General features: G+C 42.6%; 1 protein-coding gene across 3 annotated transcripts in view; it reads right to left on the bottom strand.

Moving 5' to 3' along the window:
* ESRRB (estrogen related receptor beta) overlaps positions 1–16863 on the bottom strand; it is a 127072-nt gene that overhangs the window by 83316 nt on the left and 26893 nt on the right. Inside the window, exon 2 of one of the 3 annotated variants that reach the window (XM_041427608.1) lies at positions 15832–15932. The exons of 1 other annotated variant lie outside the window; for it this stretch is intronic. Coding sequence is in view for 1 of the 2 variants with exons in the window: in XM_041427583.1 (XP_041283517.1) it covers positions 15891–15932 (42 nt within the window). In the remaining variant the exon portion in view is untranslated. The remainder of the gene's footprint in view (positions 1–15831; positions 15933–16863) is intronic. One more of the 3 variants, XM_041427583.1, reaches the window with a different exon arrangement.

Below are 16863 nucleotides of genomic sequence, written 5' to 3'. Positions count from 1 at the left end.
GTTGTTGCATGCAAACACACGACTCCGCAAACACTTCGTGCACATGCAGACCCGCATCTCAGAGCGTCCACGGCGCTGCACTCGGAAATCTGTTTCCCCATACCTATATCCATTGCCACAAACGTGTGCAGAAAGAGCACCCAAATCCCGTTTCAAAGCAGTGTAATTCAGATGTCACTTAGTGCAGTTTATGAAACCACACTGGAATAAGTCGTGGCATGTGAGATCAGAATCAGGTATTCAGGATAATAACACACATTTCCAGGCACAAAATAGCTACAAACCCTCAGAAGTCTTCACTAACATCAAAACTGGCACATACAAGTAATTTCATGGAAGACGCATTTTCAAAGCTCTACATATGTGCCGACTGCTGCTAGAGTCTGTGTCCTTTCACAGTTCCAGCACGCATTTTCACACTCACACAACTGCACTGCATATTTACAGCAACACACCAACACCTATGTGGAGGTCCCTCTCCACAAAAGCATGCGAACCTCTCAGGCATGTGCCTGCCACACACAGTCTTGCACTGAATGCCTGACTCACACGGAGCTGCGCTAAAGGTTCTGTTTGCCCCTTGCTACCTACTCTCTACCTTTCAAACTGCACTTACAAACCTCACTTGTATCTCTGCTATGCTGCTAGTTCATGTTTAGATATTTGCTGCTCAAATATGTAAAAATATCCTGAAGAGGTAGACAAAAGCCAGAGGCCTTTTTAAAACAAAATATACAACTATACCTGGATAAAATCTTCATGCTCTTATGCCAGGCAAACAAATTTTTTTTAAAAAGTAGAAATTAGGATGGTATTTCTAAATATAAAACCCAGAATGTAATTTGAGGCAAAGATGTACAACACCAGGAGAAGCAAAGGGCAGACTAGAGCTTTTTGGGTGATGGAGGTAATACAGAATAAAAGAAAATGCAATGTGGCTCAGCTCTAAGCAAAAAACACAGGATAAATTAGGCTACAACTTTCAATACAATCCGTATTTGTAGAAACTCAAGAATATTCAGAAAAGAGGAATGTCCAAATTCAAAGCCAGTGTAGCTATCTCCTCTACCAGAGATCTTAACAAATGCATATAAACTAATGGTGTGCCCTAACTTGTCTCCAGGCCATGTGAGGACAAGTCACATGATTCTGATCACCTATCTTTAAAGGATGTCAAGACAGAGGTCTTTCATGGTATTTTATGGTAAAAGGTACACATGAAGACAGCACAGAAAACAGGTTAGTTTAAAAAATGGAGACAGAGAGAAGATGTATCTGGTTTTAAGAGTACAGCAGAATCAGATTACCTGAATGTTGCAGGTGGTACAATTCAGATTATACATTTTTCCTCAACCAGAATTAATACAAATGAAACGTACATACATGTACCTTTGTACACTTCAGTGATATATCATCACAGCAGAAACTCTAAGATGCTTTAAATGTTGAAGAGACGAGACAAGCTTCAATAAGGCATTAGCAATAGTAGGGCCCAAGGCTGTAAGGAGGCTCACTAACCACCTCGGAGAATACCTGACCAAGCAGAGGCAAGGACAAGCCAGCACCCTTGTGTTTCCAACAGAAAGCTGAGGCCAGAGAGGGACTGATGCTGACTTAGTTGCCCCATAAAGAAGATTCCTGTTACGCAGTAGGATGAGAGGCAGGAAGAGGCACACAGGGTCAGGGTTTAGGCAGACTACAGTTCAAAAGCAGTCAGGGTGTTTGCAGTGAGCTGCAAAACAATTTTCTTCAGAAAGGTGCACCCTGACTGGATCCTGACTGTGCAGAGATTAACTCTGGTGTAGGCTCTCAGCGAATAGGAGACCAGAGTGGGAATGGCTTGGCAGGCAGCTCCTGCTCTCCCAATAGCTGATGTTTTAATTTTGCACTTTAACTTTTATTCAGGCTGAGGTGATGCAAGCAGGGAGCCATGAGATTGCCTGGCACAAGGTCCACAGGGCTGAATTAACTGATATAAACAGTACAATAGTGGGTTTGTATGCTGGAAATGGGCTGTTGCTGACAGAGGACTACCTGGGTGAGGTGGGCGTTTGCAGAGTGGTGCAGAAACGTAATATTAATCTCTTCTGACCCAGTGCAAATGGACAAATTGAGCTTCCCCTGCCTAGAGAGTAACCTGTGCAGAAGTCTGACCCTTCCTTTCTGAAAAAGATAGAAAGGAACAGTCTCTGCTGGCTGGGCTTGATCTGCCAACCTGAATTCCCTAAGAAAGAGAACAAGAGTCCTGCAAGCTGATTTTGGAACTTCCGAAGGCTTTCTTTGCAAACCTCTCACAGCTTTGGCCAATTTCTCTTCTCCCAAAGAATAAAGAAAGAAACACTGATCTCAAGATGGCTATCCTTCAGATATGTGTGATTTTTAAACAGTTCCAGGATGAAGTTAGAAAGGACTGTAAGATTAAGCTGGTAGATCTGGAAGCAAAAGAGCTCTCTTAGGGTAAATGCAAGGCAGAACTCCATACAGAACAGAAGCACCAGGCTTGGTTTGTGAGCAGAGCCTTTGTTTGCTGCCCTGACCAAATCCTCCCCTGGAATTGCTGCTCTCTCACTGCAGGAGGGGCAGGGAACCATCCTGGCCAACTCTGTGGCCTCTGAGCAGAGCCTACGCAGAGGTGCTCTGGAAAGTGCCACCCTTTGGGATGACTTTCATAAGGCAGCCTCGGGCTTTTGAGGTCACCTGTTCTCCTTAGACATTGTCCAATGCTCTGCATCAACATTCCATCAATATGAGCCTTGGACAGATCACAATCAGAGCACTGCAGGCTGATGGAGTGATAGGCAGTATCAGTTCTTTGAGACAGGGAAGGGAAGGGAAGGGAAGGGAAGGGAAGGGAAAGATTGTGATATATATCTCTAATTTTCCTGGCTCTTCCAAGGTATAATGGATAGAGACTTTCTTTGAAGACTTTTCTCCAGCCTTTAAGGACCAATCTGGTTTTGATAAACTCATGTTTTACTTTTTAAAAAACTTTTATCATGGAATAATGATCAACTTTCCAGCAAGTTGACTGATTGATTGACAGAAATTTCATTTGGTCTAATATAGGAGTAACCTGGAAATCATGCCAAACAAACTCTTGATTTCACTTGTTGATAAGGTCTTTTTTTTTTTTTTTTCCTAAGGAAAATGCAGGAGAGGAAGAGATCTAGTTACTTTCAGTGTTTGTGATAGTTTTTTTTCCCTTTTATGAAGGCTCTATTATTATATTTGCACAAGGAAGTGAGTGAACTGCTGTCTGTACAAGGCAAAAAAAGATAATTAGGAGACCTGAACTGGGCTGAGCAGTTTTGTGTATACACTTTTTTATCTTGTCTGCTGGGTAAAGAGGAGATTGATGACAAGAAATCTTTCCCAGCCTGTGTCTCATTTAAGTTACAGAGGGGTCATTGGGTTGAATTCAGAAGACAAGCCTTTCACACCTTTGAGGCCAATAGAACTTCCTGACTTCACCCAAGTCACTGTTACATGTCCTGATCCTTTGCTGTGCAGGGCTAGTAGCCCTGAAGAGAAACCTAAATACTCCAAACACAGGTCCCTGATGGCTCTTACAGACCAGTCTTCTTTATTTAGGGCTCTATTCTATTTTGTCACTCACCCAAACAAAACAGTTTGCTCTCCCCACCAAAAGCAGTCTTCTTTTCTACCAAACTCCAAAAGATTTTTTTTTCTGTAAAGATCAAATTGGCCTTGCAAACAATATGCTTCCATCTAAAGGTACCATGATGAAGCTCAACATCTATTTAAACAGAAAATAGTTTTCATGTTGTGATTTTCAAACTATGAACACACATCTGAACATCCTTAGATGTGCTTCAAACATTACCTAGTTTTTAGAATGTGTTATAATTCACAACCTATAGACTGCCCAATCCTACTATAAAGAGGTTGTGTGGCTTGCCCCAGATCAGTCTGAGCAGATCTGTAGCACAACAGTCTGAATACAAGTGTCTTAAGCCTTACTGTCCTGCTTTAAATGAGAATTCTCTCTCCCAAAACTGTGACCTTAATTTCTGTGCTTGGATACAGTGCTAGGAGCTCTGTGCTACAGTGTGATACAGTGCTCCTAACAGTGTCAGGAGCCCTGAGTTAGGATAAACATAGTTTCTGCATTGCCAGTAAAAAGTCAAGGCTTCCTTTTAATAACCATTTATAAATTTTTTTTTTCATATATGGCCAGTGATGTTTTATGTGGTTGTATACCCATTTTTGTCTTTGCAGTGCTAATAGCAGGACTCTCTTCTACAGCAGAACATGTTCCTGCTGATATCTTTAATGAAAGTTCATTGCAGAGACACACGTGCCCAAAGACAAACCAGGCAAAGGAAATCTAACTTTTATAAAATTAAAACAGCATCAGAGTAAGAGACAGATGCAGAGTATTTTACCAAATGGGAAAGAATAAAGAATCAGAATAGAAACTTTTCTTTCCAGATTATGGAAGAATTTGTAACAAGAAACACAGAGAGAGGCAGGAGAGGAAATTATATAGCTGGGATTATGCCTTCTGCTCTTCCTTGCATCATCAGTTAGCTGGGGTATTTCATAAGAACTTGTATCCTACTTGCCCAGAAACACAGCAGTGTATCTTCTTTCATGTTTTGGCGACCTACTTCTTAGTCAGTCTCTGCCTAACTGTTGTTTAACTGAGTGGACAGAAACCTTCCTCAGAAAACACAGGTAATTAGAGAGGTAGGTTGATTTTGTAGGCTTAGAAGATTTCAATGGAGAGCGGTGATCCAGCTCCAAATTTGGATCTGTTGGTGATCTTTTTTCCATGATATGTTACACTAATCCTCAGCTGGGTTACTGTAGCCAGGCATAACATGGCCAGGACCTTGACTGGAAAGGGATTTTTATTCACACTCACACCTACACATAATTTACTAGCACAGTAACTGCATTTCCTATACTCTTTCAACTCCAGCAAAGCAGAAATTAATCCTCCCTCCATGATCCTCGGTGTCCATAGGGCAGTAGCTGGGCCATTTGCTCAGCTACCTGGAGGAAGGAGAGAACACAAGGCATCAAGGAATCTTTACCTCTGCTTAGCTGTTGCAAATCCTCCATCACAAGCGTGGCCTTCCTAGTATGGAGGTTCATCTTGTCAGATGGGACATAAAGTCAAATAGCATATTTTCAGCTTTAGCTTTCCTAAAATTACACTAGCTGCAAGTCTGGTTTTGCAGAAGGTCAAGGAAGATGGTCAGCAGAACAGGGGGTTCTTGTTCATTGCTCTGATTTGGGGAGATGATTAGCTGGTTTCCTCTCCAAGCCCATGCACTCCAAGCCCATCCATTCTAATCACCCTAGGACCTTAATATTCACAGTATCAGCTTACTCACTGGATTGATCAAAAGAAATACCTGTCTTGTCAGGAGAAATAATGGTTACTTACTCTTATGCTGCATGCCAAAAATGAAAACACTTTTGGCATGTGCATTGATAGTGTCAAGTGTCTCAACCCAGAAAAGGAGTGGGGCTTAAAGAACCAAAATTTTTCAGAGTTACTACTGGTAAGAAAGTATGCCTACTGAGGGCCAGGCAGCAAGGGTGAAGGGTAATTTTTCCAAGTCTGTGATGGAAACACAGGCAAGATAACTTATTTCCCAGCAACAGCAATGAGGTGGCTGCAGTTTGAATACAATGATGTGACAAAATCCAGCGGGTAAGTGTGCAGGTTCCTCTTAGCTGGGTTCTCTGTGTAGGTAACAGAGTTATTTTAGAACATGAGATAGGCCGTTATAAAGAAGAAAAGCAGTAAAAGGGCTTTTCTTGCCAGGGTGTAAGGGATGAAGAAAGCTAGGATAAAGACCTTCCTTTCCCTGCAGGAACCTCCATCTGGTCTCATATGGGCACAATTGATAGAAGACTATTGACTTCACCAGGTGGTCAGTCAGGCCAAATACAGAGATGCTCACCAACAGTGGATCTATACAAAAGCATTTAACAGTGAGATGAACCTGCAGGTCCCAAGTGACATTAGCAAACTTGATATAGTTTCTGTCTGGAGAAAAACAGAGATATCAGATGATCAGGACTGCTCTTCTGGTCATCACTCCAGCCTCAGAATACACCAATTTCTAATAGTAATGGACTTCAGGTTTTGGCTAGAACCACGCATGACATGCCAGCTTCATTCTGGTATCCTGGTATTCTGGTATCAGCTGCACAGCAACCTCAACTCTCCTCTGCTCTGAATCTCCAAATAGTTCACTTCAATACATGACCTTTCTTAAGATTTGTTCTGTACTAACATGAGTGTTTCAAGAAAAATGCAGATTTTTTTACACAGCTCCCTCTTGAGTTTATTACTTGAATAACATCTATTTCACTTGTTGGACAAGAGCAAATTGCTGTGGCAGATTATTTGATTAGACAGCTTTGGCAACAAAACCCATCCCAAGCTTAATATACTTTTAACTTTTAAGTACCATCATGAGTTACATATCTGCATCACATTCAGACACCTTCAAGTAAAGTGCATTAGGAAACCACTGTTCTGTCTACAAGTCATTAACATTCAAACACTATGCCTACACACCATGAATGATCAGGTTTTTGCAGTACATTTTCAAAAAACAAAGAGAAAAAATAACAAGAAAAATAATTCTTGTTTATATCACAAAGCATCACTTAGAAGAGGCAGGGCAACTCAGGACCATACCTACACAATATATGAACATACAGTGTCAAGAGAGTAGCCAGTCATGAAGAGTCAGATGCTGGTTACCAGATAAAAAAGCTCTTCCATGCAAAGGAAAGAAGTTTCACCAGCTCAGTTCTATTTCTGTTGTGCTGCTTTATGTATTCTAAAAGACAGTGATCTTTCCCATGTGTGGAAGACCCCTGGATGTCTTTGAAAAGCTCTTGTTGAATGAGTTACAAGTCCTGGAATTTCTCAGAGATCTCAGCACACAGGCAGTTGTGGGCAGCAGTAAAATCTTTTCCTGACAGACCTGAATGTGTATCACTGGATTTCAGCAAAAATTCTTTCATCCTTCATAGTCACGTGTTGCCAGCTTCACCGTTCCTATGGCAGCAGTAGAAAGGATTACTTTCCAGTTTCATTGTTAAGGCAAACTCAAATCTCAGTCCCATGTGGTTGGAGGGTGACTTTGGTGCTGCAGCCTCCTAGCAACAGGTCCTCTTGGTCTCCACATTGCTTACAAAAGAAAATCCAGTATTGGTCTTTTGCTAATCTCTCTAACACCTTTATTTTAGTGGTGATCAACAACTGTCAATGCCTCCCCTCTCTGCTCCTCTGTTGAACATAGCAATCTTCCATTAAACATTTCCAGTCAGCTGAACTCAGTAGTACTCGACTCATCTTTTAGACCTTGCCCCTCAACATTTGGCAGTATTTCATAACTACTGCAGTCAGCAGCACAGTAAAGGGTAGGCTTTTGTGATGTAACTTCCAGAAGTTGTTGCTACCAGGTTTGTCCTGAGAACCATACAGTCTGGGGACGGCACTTCTCTTTGTTAAACCCATTGCTTTTCCAGAGTACCAAGTTAGACAGAAACAGAAGAGAAGGAAGACAGTGGGAAAGACTGTCACTGCTTCAGATACAGAGGTCCACTTAACCACCAATGATGTAGCACCCAGCGGGCCCTGCCTTGCTAATGAGACAGAAGGATCTAGGCAACAATACCACCTTGAGATGCCACTTTGTTTCTAGTGGCTCATTTAATGAGGATACTCACTAAAGTGACTGGTCAAGGGGGATGGTTAACACCAAAAAAAAATGTAAGTCATCAACCATCGACTATTTGGATTGAATCAGCCCATTTGGCACTGTAACCATAGGCAGGGCAGCTGCATTCCGCCCAGACAGACTAGTGCCTCTTCCAAAGGCACTGTGGGGATGATGGTCATCAGCCTGCAACATGACACAAGGCTGTGCTAGTACACATCCCACAGGATAGCTGGCCAGCACTGTAAGGATGTTCAGATCATGCCTTGCATGTGCTACTGCCAGGCAGGTAGGTTCTGCTGATGGAGGTTGTGCTAATACTTCTCTACAGACAAACCTAGATGACACCCATCAGAGGAGCAGTAAGTATCTCCAAGGGTTGCACTAGGATACAAACCAAGAACATTTAGATTTGACTGACCACTTGCTATTTAACAAGCACTTTTTAAAAAATCCACTACAGTTCGTACACACAAGGTACAAAAGCAACAATATAAGGTCTAAATATTTGTCAAGCTGTCTAATGTCCATTAATGAGATGCTTTAAGTCAGCTGAACTGAAAAGTGAGAGCTTACACTGCTAACTTATATTCCCAGACTTTACCTACACACTGTAGAGCAAAGGATAAGCACTCAGATGTCTCAGTGATTAGCTCTCCCAACAGTAAAACACATTCCAAAAACAGTCTTAAGAATGGTGTAAAAGTTATTAAATCTTTGCGGGATGTCCACGAACATGACAGGTGTCCAGTGCTCTCAAGCGAGGGTCAATGCTATCTGCAATACCCTCAGAGGTGTCCTGTAGAGATTTGTCAAAATAAGGTATGGGGCAGCCTGAGAGAACCAGAGAACTGTGGCTCTGCTGGCACTGCTATACTATTTCATCCAACCAAAACCCTTGACACAGCATAAATAGCCCCCAAACCCCTCTCTCTAAAAGAAGAAATTGTTCCTCTAAAACTAGGATGAGAAGCTGGGTCATCAGATGAGGGCAAAATTGGTTTAAAAGCCATTAAGAAGCAAGCAACCTAGGCATTCAGGAGCAATCACAGCTGCTTGGGCTGATCAGGACAGACAGAGGGAATTATTTATTTATGGACTTCCTGCTCTCCCTGAGCGGATCTCTCCACTGGGGAAGCTTTAAGAGGAGTGGGGAGCAGAAGGCAGGTGCTGCTTGGAATCCTCCAGAGATTTACCTGGTCTGAGCCTCAGGAGAGTTAAACACAGTTCGTGCTCAAAGCATCCTTGAGCCATCAACTTATCTTTCTCAGAGCAGGAAAGGCAAGCAAGAGCATCACACAGATCTCTGCTGGGATGAAGCACATGGAGAGCCCCAGGCACCCAGACTGCCATGCAAGCTTTGCACAGCTCTCAGCAAGATCCCTTTAGAGCAATAGTGCTTGAGTACACAGCCATTTCTCTCTTCTTGTGGTTCAGCTGCTTCCCTTTAAACACAGATCAAGTGTCTCTAGGGACCCAGCAAGCATTTAACAGACCTGCCTGATGGAAGGACCTCCAATGAGAAAACCAAGACCTGAAACTCCCAACAGACATCCTCAGTTCAATCCACATCTGAGAAAGCAACCCTGAAGTTACATGCAACAAGATTCTAACTGCACAGAAAGCAAGTCAGTCTAGTCTGTATCCAAAGCTCACCTAAACATTTTAAGCTTAAGGGGAGGGAAAGACTAGCAGAGTAAACATGAAGAAATATGTGAACTGAAAAAGGCCAGTATGGAAATACAGAATTCTTTATATGGTATTAAGAATTCATTTTCAAGATACAGTACTGTGTTTGTCAATGCAATTTCTTACTGTTTCCCAAAACTGGAGGATGAGGAGGAGTTATTCCCTAAAATCACAGTTGATAATCTTCTATCAGCTGTTCCTTAAAAGAACACCCTTCAGTATTCAGAGATGACCTTCATAATGAACTAAAAAAAGCTGTAGAGACAGACAGATCTGCCCAGTCAGCCAGATCTGGTAACTATCTTCTTGTTCTGGCTTTGGTCAGAGGGCCAGAGAGGGGACAGGAGTGTGGAAACTACCAATCACTACCAGAGTCTTTCACTAGAAGATGTTGTAGAACTAGTGTTACAGAAGGGTCACTGATGGGGATTGAACAGATTATGAGAGGTACAGCCTGCACTGTGTCAATTCATGTCTGCCTGCAATTCATTACTGATGAAATGCCAGAGATTGAGATGAAAAGGGCAGGAGCAGATGGCAATCTACGCTTTAGACACATCTCGTTCAACTACCCCGGTTTATTTCTACTCAGCCTCTGCTAGTATATCTTGCATTACTCCACACCAATAACATTCTTTCTCAATTCTGGTCTCAAATCAGTACATTGTTTGGTGCTATTAAAGGTACTGCAAAGGCAGTTGTGGTAGCAAAATAGCCCATTATGCATAAAGTGCTTTGGGAAACCTTTGAAAAGGAAAGGACTGAAGAGCAAGAGAGTATCATCTTCATCAAGATCAGTGATCCAAGGCAACCTCAACATCAAAAAAGCACAAAATCTAACCATGAGGGTGTTTCAGCAAATCCTAACTGGCACATCCCCAGTCTGCTCCTCCCCATACATAAAGGGATTTCTGCTACTTGTAAATATATAAAACCAGATTTGTTCTTACAGTTTATATTCCTCCAAACAAAGGGCAGTAAAAAAGGGATCCATTTTCCTTTCAATAAAATAGGTCTCACTTGACCTCTCAAAGGAAAATTCTTCTGCTGCCCATTCAGAGATAGGTTATGTTTTTAGAGTTGTGTAACCTTTGTTTCCTGCTCTGGGAAGCACATCACTAAGCACTGACAGCTACATAGCCCTGAGAGGGGAGTACTCCAGAGATGGTTGCATCCCCCAGGGAGCTAGAACCAGCAAGCCAGGGCTCTCCAGGGAGCTGTTCTGCTTTGACCATTGACTTGTGGCTTTACAGGGCCAAACCAAATACACTTCTAGTTCATAAGGACTGGGGTTTTTCATTTGTGTGCTTTAACATATGTTGTTTGGGAAATTCAATTCATCCCTTCGTTTGCTAAATAACAGCTTTAGGTTCTAAAATCCTTCAGAGTCTGTAGTGTCCTTTGGCCCTTAATAGTCATATGCCTTTTTTATTTCCCTTCCAACTTGCTAAAAGAAAAAAAAAATCCATTTTGATTCTGTTCCTGGCCACTTGACCTTGCTTTCAGAGCATGGCACACCAGCTTTCCCTGCCACAATGGTCAGATTACAAGATTCCCCCCTTACTGCCTGGGCACAGGCAACCCCTGATGGTATTAGTGATGCCCAGTGTTCACCTCCTCTCGTTGCAGGCTTTCTTTGCATAAGAATGTTACCACAGTATAATTCAAGGTACAATTTGAAATAGATTAACTTAAGCCAGTGCAAGAGGCACTCATTACTATAGAAACTTAATCTGTTTAGACAACCAATGAACAAAAATGAAGCATCCTCAAACTGGCAGGAGAGCGTCCACAATTTGGATTTTCAGTAGTTTAAATGGATTGTTCCAAAATCAATGCAATTTAAAGTGTACATCTCACGTGTGTAGAAAAGATATTCTCTGAACTGAGGAAACAACAGTACTGGTGGAATAAATGACTGCCTGTCCAAGGGTGCAACACCCATTAATAATGACTACTACAAAGCAAAAGGAAGAAGCAGCTGAGGAGATAAGGTCACTTTCTTGCACACAGCCTGTTAGGAAATACTGCATTCAAATTGACTGCCTACAAGCACCCAAGAAAGAGCATCCAGAAGTGACAGCCAGGTAAAAAAAGTTTCAGAGACATCCCAGGATATTCAGGATATTCAGGATCCCCCCCTTGCCTGGGAAAAAGGAGGAGGAAATAAAAAAAAGTTCATGTGGGTGCTGTTTTGGAATGTTTTCTGCCGCTCATGCAGCACGTGCATTACACAGAGGTGCAGCGTTGCAGCCAGCAGAGGATGCAGATTAGTTCTTGCAAAGTGAGCAGCGGACACAGCAATATTGTACATCTTGCAGCACTCCTGCCCTCCATCCCTTCCATCCAGGGCAGCCCACAGAGCCCTGTTATGAAGAAAAACCTCTCAGAAGATGCAACAGCCTTTGTGAGAGGCTGGGGCCAGAATCCACTGCTGTCAAACAGCTCCCCAGCCCAGGATGTGACTGCGGCTGGCGGAACACGTTAGCTAATGAAGATTGAGGCAGGCAGGCACAGACATCCCTTCAGCCTGTTAATCCACTTAGGGAAGGAGAAGGGAAACCTGAGCTGAATTCCTCTGTTCCCTGCAAGGGACTGTACTGTCCTGCCTTTAGCACTCTAGGCAGAGGAAATCCAGGCAGAGATGGACCACAGAAAGGTCTGAGTGCAAGACTAGAGCTTTTGGAGACAGGAGCAAGAGCCAAGGCAGGAAACCACAATCCCTAGGGAGAGAGTCAGGGCAGGATTTTGTGTCCACTGGGAATTAATAAAGAAAATTGAATTTTACTTGCCCTCTCATTGGGAGAAAGCAAGAAGGGTATGTAAGTGGGCTTTTACACAACAGCACGGTAGGGAGAACAAACACACCTTACACACTTTTCACTGCGCTAAAATGGTTCCTAAGAATCATGTTCCTGGGTTAGCGAGTCAGAGTGAATATTTGCACCCCAAACACCCTTCCCAACAGCGACAGTATGCCGGCATATGCCTCCTGTCCGCCTCAACTGGCAGCTTGTAGGGCTGATGGGCGCCAATCCCAGGAAATGTCAGGTTATCCTTAACCACCAGAGGGTGCTCCCTATCTCAAAGACAGAGTCAATGTCACAGATGCACCCAGACAGCCAGAGGAGCCCTGATTTCCAGCAATCATGGAATCCGAGCAAGGGAAAAATTAGAAAATTAATAATAAATAACAATTAGCGATTCCGATCCTGTGCCTCACTTCTGTTTTCCCATCCCTCCTGGCCAGGCAAGCTAAGGCCCCCTGTCCCATTTGTCCTCTGTGTCCTGCTCAGTCAGGTGATTTTCCTCACACTGAAGATTAAATCACTTTTATTCATTCCTCCTGGATCGTGGATCCAGAGCAGGAAATAAACACTTTCTGCTTGGCAGGACTGTGAGAATGAGACTCCAGCTTCCTGCCCCTGGGCAAGGTTAGGATCATAGCCCCTGGTCAAGCGCAGTTTTTGCAAATGAAGACCTGACCTTACCCCTGCACTGCCACAACAGTGTAAGGGCCTCCAGCCCTTACGTTCAGGTTCATTTACCCCACTCTGTCCTAAGCTAGTTTTCCAGAGAGCAGAGTCCCTGTTGTGCAGGGATGCTTCAGGATGGTGTTTTAAAACATCAGTCTGGGGGCACTGACACTGCCTAACTCTGTCAATAAGACACCTGTAGGCAAAGTGTTTACTTTGTTAATGCAGTGTTAATGCACAGGCTCCCTCCTTCTCTCACTGAAGGGAAGCAGAGGTGTGTGACTGGGGTTGTGCATCCATGAGCTGTGCACCTGGCAACATACCACCATGTGCCTCAGCTTCGTGCTAGCACAGGCTAGAAGTAATACCCAAGAGTTGCATCAATGTGCAGAACAGAGCAGTTAGGATGAAATCATAATGGTTATATTCCACCCTGAGATTCAGAAGAGAGCCTAAAGCATGCCAAGTAAGATCAGACACCTATGCAAAGCAGACTAGCTCTGCTGATGTGTCTGGCATAACATCTGTTTGTCCTAGCCACAGCTTACTTTGATGGTCCAGGTTGGTATATCCCATGGGAAAACCAGTTCTCATTGATGGCTCCCACCCAGCACATGTGCTGCCTCTTGCTGTCTGACCACTACAAGAACAGATTGTTATATTTTTTAAATTGCTCTTTGCTCTCCTTTTGCCACTAATGCCAGGCCTTGCCTAAGGGGATTTTTGAGAGAGTTCCTGCACTTGGGTACCCTGGCATCACTTTTTTGTGTGTTGTCTTTAAACCACACAGTATATTTATCTGATGAAACTGTTAAAACTGAGCAGTTAAGATACTTCAAATGACACTCATTCAGTTTCTTACACAGGCTAAAATATGTTTGATAGGTTTGGCATACTTTATTGAATGAATGAATGATTATCTGCAGCACATGTGGGAACCAGTGCTTTCCAAGTCATAAACCAGACAACAGTAATACTAGTCATCCTTGAGAGAAGCATCACATTCTACAGCCTAAATAGGCCAACAAATTCCTCTTTGAGTATTTGAGATAGTTAATAAGGGAGAAAAAAGGGAAAATATAAGAGAAAAAGATTTTATGGCACATTTCTTAGACATCTTAGACACCTCTAATCCTTACAAACAAAATGTCAGGGATACATGACAAAGGTCTACTTCCTCTACCATTCATAACATTCTCTCTTCAAATTATATCAAATATCAGACATGGTATGGAAAGGTTAACCAGCATTAGGTTTGTACACTGATCATTCCAACACCATTAACCTTTTACTTCTCAACTTGACACAGTTTAACACTTCTGCATTACAGTCACTACATACTTCATAGAACCAAAGAATGGTTTGGGTTGGAAAGGACCTTGAAGACCACTTAATTCCAACCCCCTGCCATGGACAGGGACACTTTCCATTAGACCAGGTTTCTTCAAAGCCCCATCCAGTCTGGCAGTGAACACTTCCAAGAATAAGGCAGCCACAGCTTCTCTGGGCAACCTGTTCCAGGGCCTTACCACCCTCTCAGTAAAGAGTTTCTTCCCAAAATCTAATGTAAATCTATCCTCTTTCACTTTGAAGCCATTCCCGCTTGTCCTATTGCTACATACCTTTGTAAAATGTCCCTCTTATATTGTTCCTAAACAAGCACATAAGTAGTCAACAAAATGGTGGTCATTTAAAATTCTGTACTTTGAATGTTATATTTTTACATATTTTGTTATTCCTTAAGCTTTGCCATTCTTGCTGCACACGTTACAGCAAAGACTTCTAAAGAAATTTCCTAGCCCCAGTGACATTGTCCTCTTGCATATTGCTGCTGGGGAACTTAGTGTTTTAATTACTGTTAGTAGGCTGTAAGTTCTCAAATATCCCAAATTCCTTCACTAGTAGGAGCAAGAGCGTCTGGGTGTCAGTTTTGCTCATGATGGCAAATGACAGGGTCAGATCTGCCTTTCTCACTCACACAAATCTGCACCTCAGTGGAGATTACAACATGTGGAATACATAATATAGAAGTGAGCAGGTTTTTACTACCTGCATTTAGTTGATCTGCAACTACATGAAATGGCAGCACTTAATCTAAATGGAGTGGCTGGGACAAAATGATCTTAAGCTCATAGAACTGCAAAACTCTACAGGACTCACGAAACAAAGACAAAAACTATGTGCTAAATAGAGCAGAATACAAGTGAAGTCAAGAGATAGGAAAAACCACAATTGTGTTTATCTGTGAAAAATACTCTTAACCCTCACATTATTTTAGAGTCCATAATTACAGGATCGTATTTTTTTCACAGTACCTCATCTCAGACTGCACTCAGAAGGGATTTTTCCTATGTAATGAGCAGCTGCTTGAGATGCTGGTTTCTGCTCATTGTTCAGGGTGTGGCCCCAGGCCTTATTTACTGCAGATTATTCAAACCTGGCTCTAGAGGTTTATTAATTTCCTTATGTGTTTTTCTATGGGTTTGTCATTACACTGTCTAAGAGCTCCACTACCCCAAGATCATTTATTTCCACATACTTCTATGAGAGGAGAGGGTATTTTTATTCCTATTTTATGGATGAATGACTGAAGATGGTGTTAAAACATATCTGCTAATTCTGGGTGCCTACTCCAAGACACCAACAGCCTGACTGATCTGTGCTTGTATAGCACCATGGGTTTAGTGGACTCCCATTTAGTAAATTTGCAGCTTTAAGCACTCAGTGTTTCTGTAAAGCAGGCCGTTTGGGACCAAAAGGCCCCCTATAAAATAAGGAACACACAATTAAACAACCCCTGGCATAGCAGCTGCTTCAAAAAACCCCAAAAACTATCATATAAAAAGGATCACGTACAGAAAAGAAGTCAACTGTCAGGTCACAATTTCACTGCCTCAGCTGTAAAAGCTTCCCTTTCTCTCCTGCAGTCCCTTGTCTCACTCAATACACACCTGACAAATGAGGCAGGGGTCCTACAGATGGTGTCTTTCACTGTGTAACTCTGATTTACCTCAGAGCAGGTCCATCACATGCAGTGAATGAGGCAGGGGTCCTGCAAAGGAAACAGCACACAGTGATGTAGCTAAAACATGAGTTGTATTAGACACACAGTCAGGTAGACAGAAGTGCTTGAAGAGGATAACTGGTCTTTTTCCATCATCCAGTTTTTGCATTAATACCATTTGAAATGCCATTTTTAGAGTTTGTGTTTTTTACAGCAAAGAAATTCTGTCAGGAAGCATCACAATGACACTTTTGTAGATTATCAGAAGGGACAAATCCTTCACGTGGGCCACTACAACCAAGGTAACAGAGTAAACAGGCTGCAAAGGTAGCTCATCCTCTTTTGTGAAAACTGTCATGAGGAGCATGAAACACTGAATGAATTTCAGACCCTGGTGACAGCTGAGAAGTCATGATGCAGAGGCTCCTCCAACCATTCAATCCAAGTCATCCTCTCTCCTCTGTAGCCCACCCCAGCCCACTTTTTTCTCCTCACTGTCTCTGCCTTCCCATGCTAACCCTTTCCTTTGCCCTCATCTCACCCCTCCAAACACTATTTCCCCACACTCCACAGCCTTAGCCTCTTGTTCATCAACTGCTTATAACTATTTGCTTCCCCTCCTCTCCTTTTTGCCCAGCCCTCCTTGCACTGTCTTTCCATTCCTGTTTGGTGGCCCCACCTACTAACACTAGCTGATTTAGAGCTTAGCAAAGAGGAATCTTCTTGATCTGCTTCTAAATGGAAGGAAGGCATAATTCAAGACTTTTTGTTTAAAATATAAAAAGTGCTGGTTTGGATAATAATTTTCACAAAAATTTCCACAAACAATGGAAAGTGGCAGTGGTATGATCAACTGAAATGAAGCCCCACTGGATGCACCAGTAAAGAAAAAAGATGGTGCTACTAGTCTGTCTGTTGTATGAAGCAGTGGAAAAAAAGATAAAAACTAAGGAAGTTGGTTAAGCAAGAAAGAGTGCTG

Source organism: Onychostruthus taczanowskii, unplaced genomic scaffold, assembly GCF_017590055.1.
Source record: "Onychostruthus taczanowskii isolate IOZ18803 unplaced genomic scaffold, ASM1759005v1 scaffold1, whole genome shotgun sequence".
Taxonomy (NCBI): domain Eukaryota; kingdom Metazoa; phylum Chordata; class Aves; order Passeriformes; family Passeridae; genus Onychostruthus; species Onychostruthus taczanowskii.
This window is presented reverse-complemented; position numbering and strand designations above follow the sequence as displayed.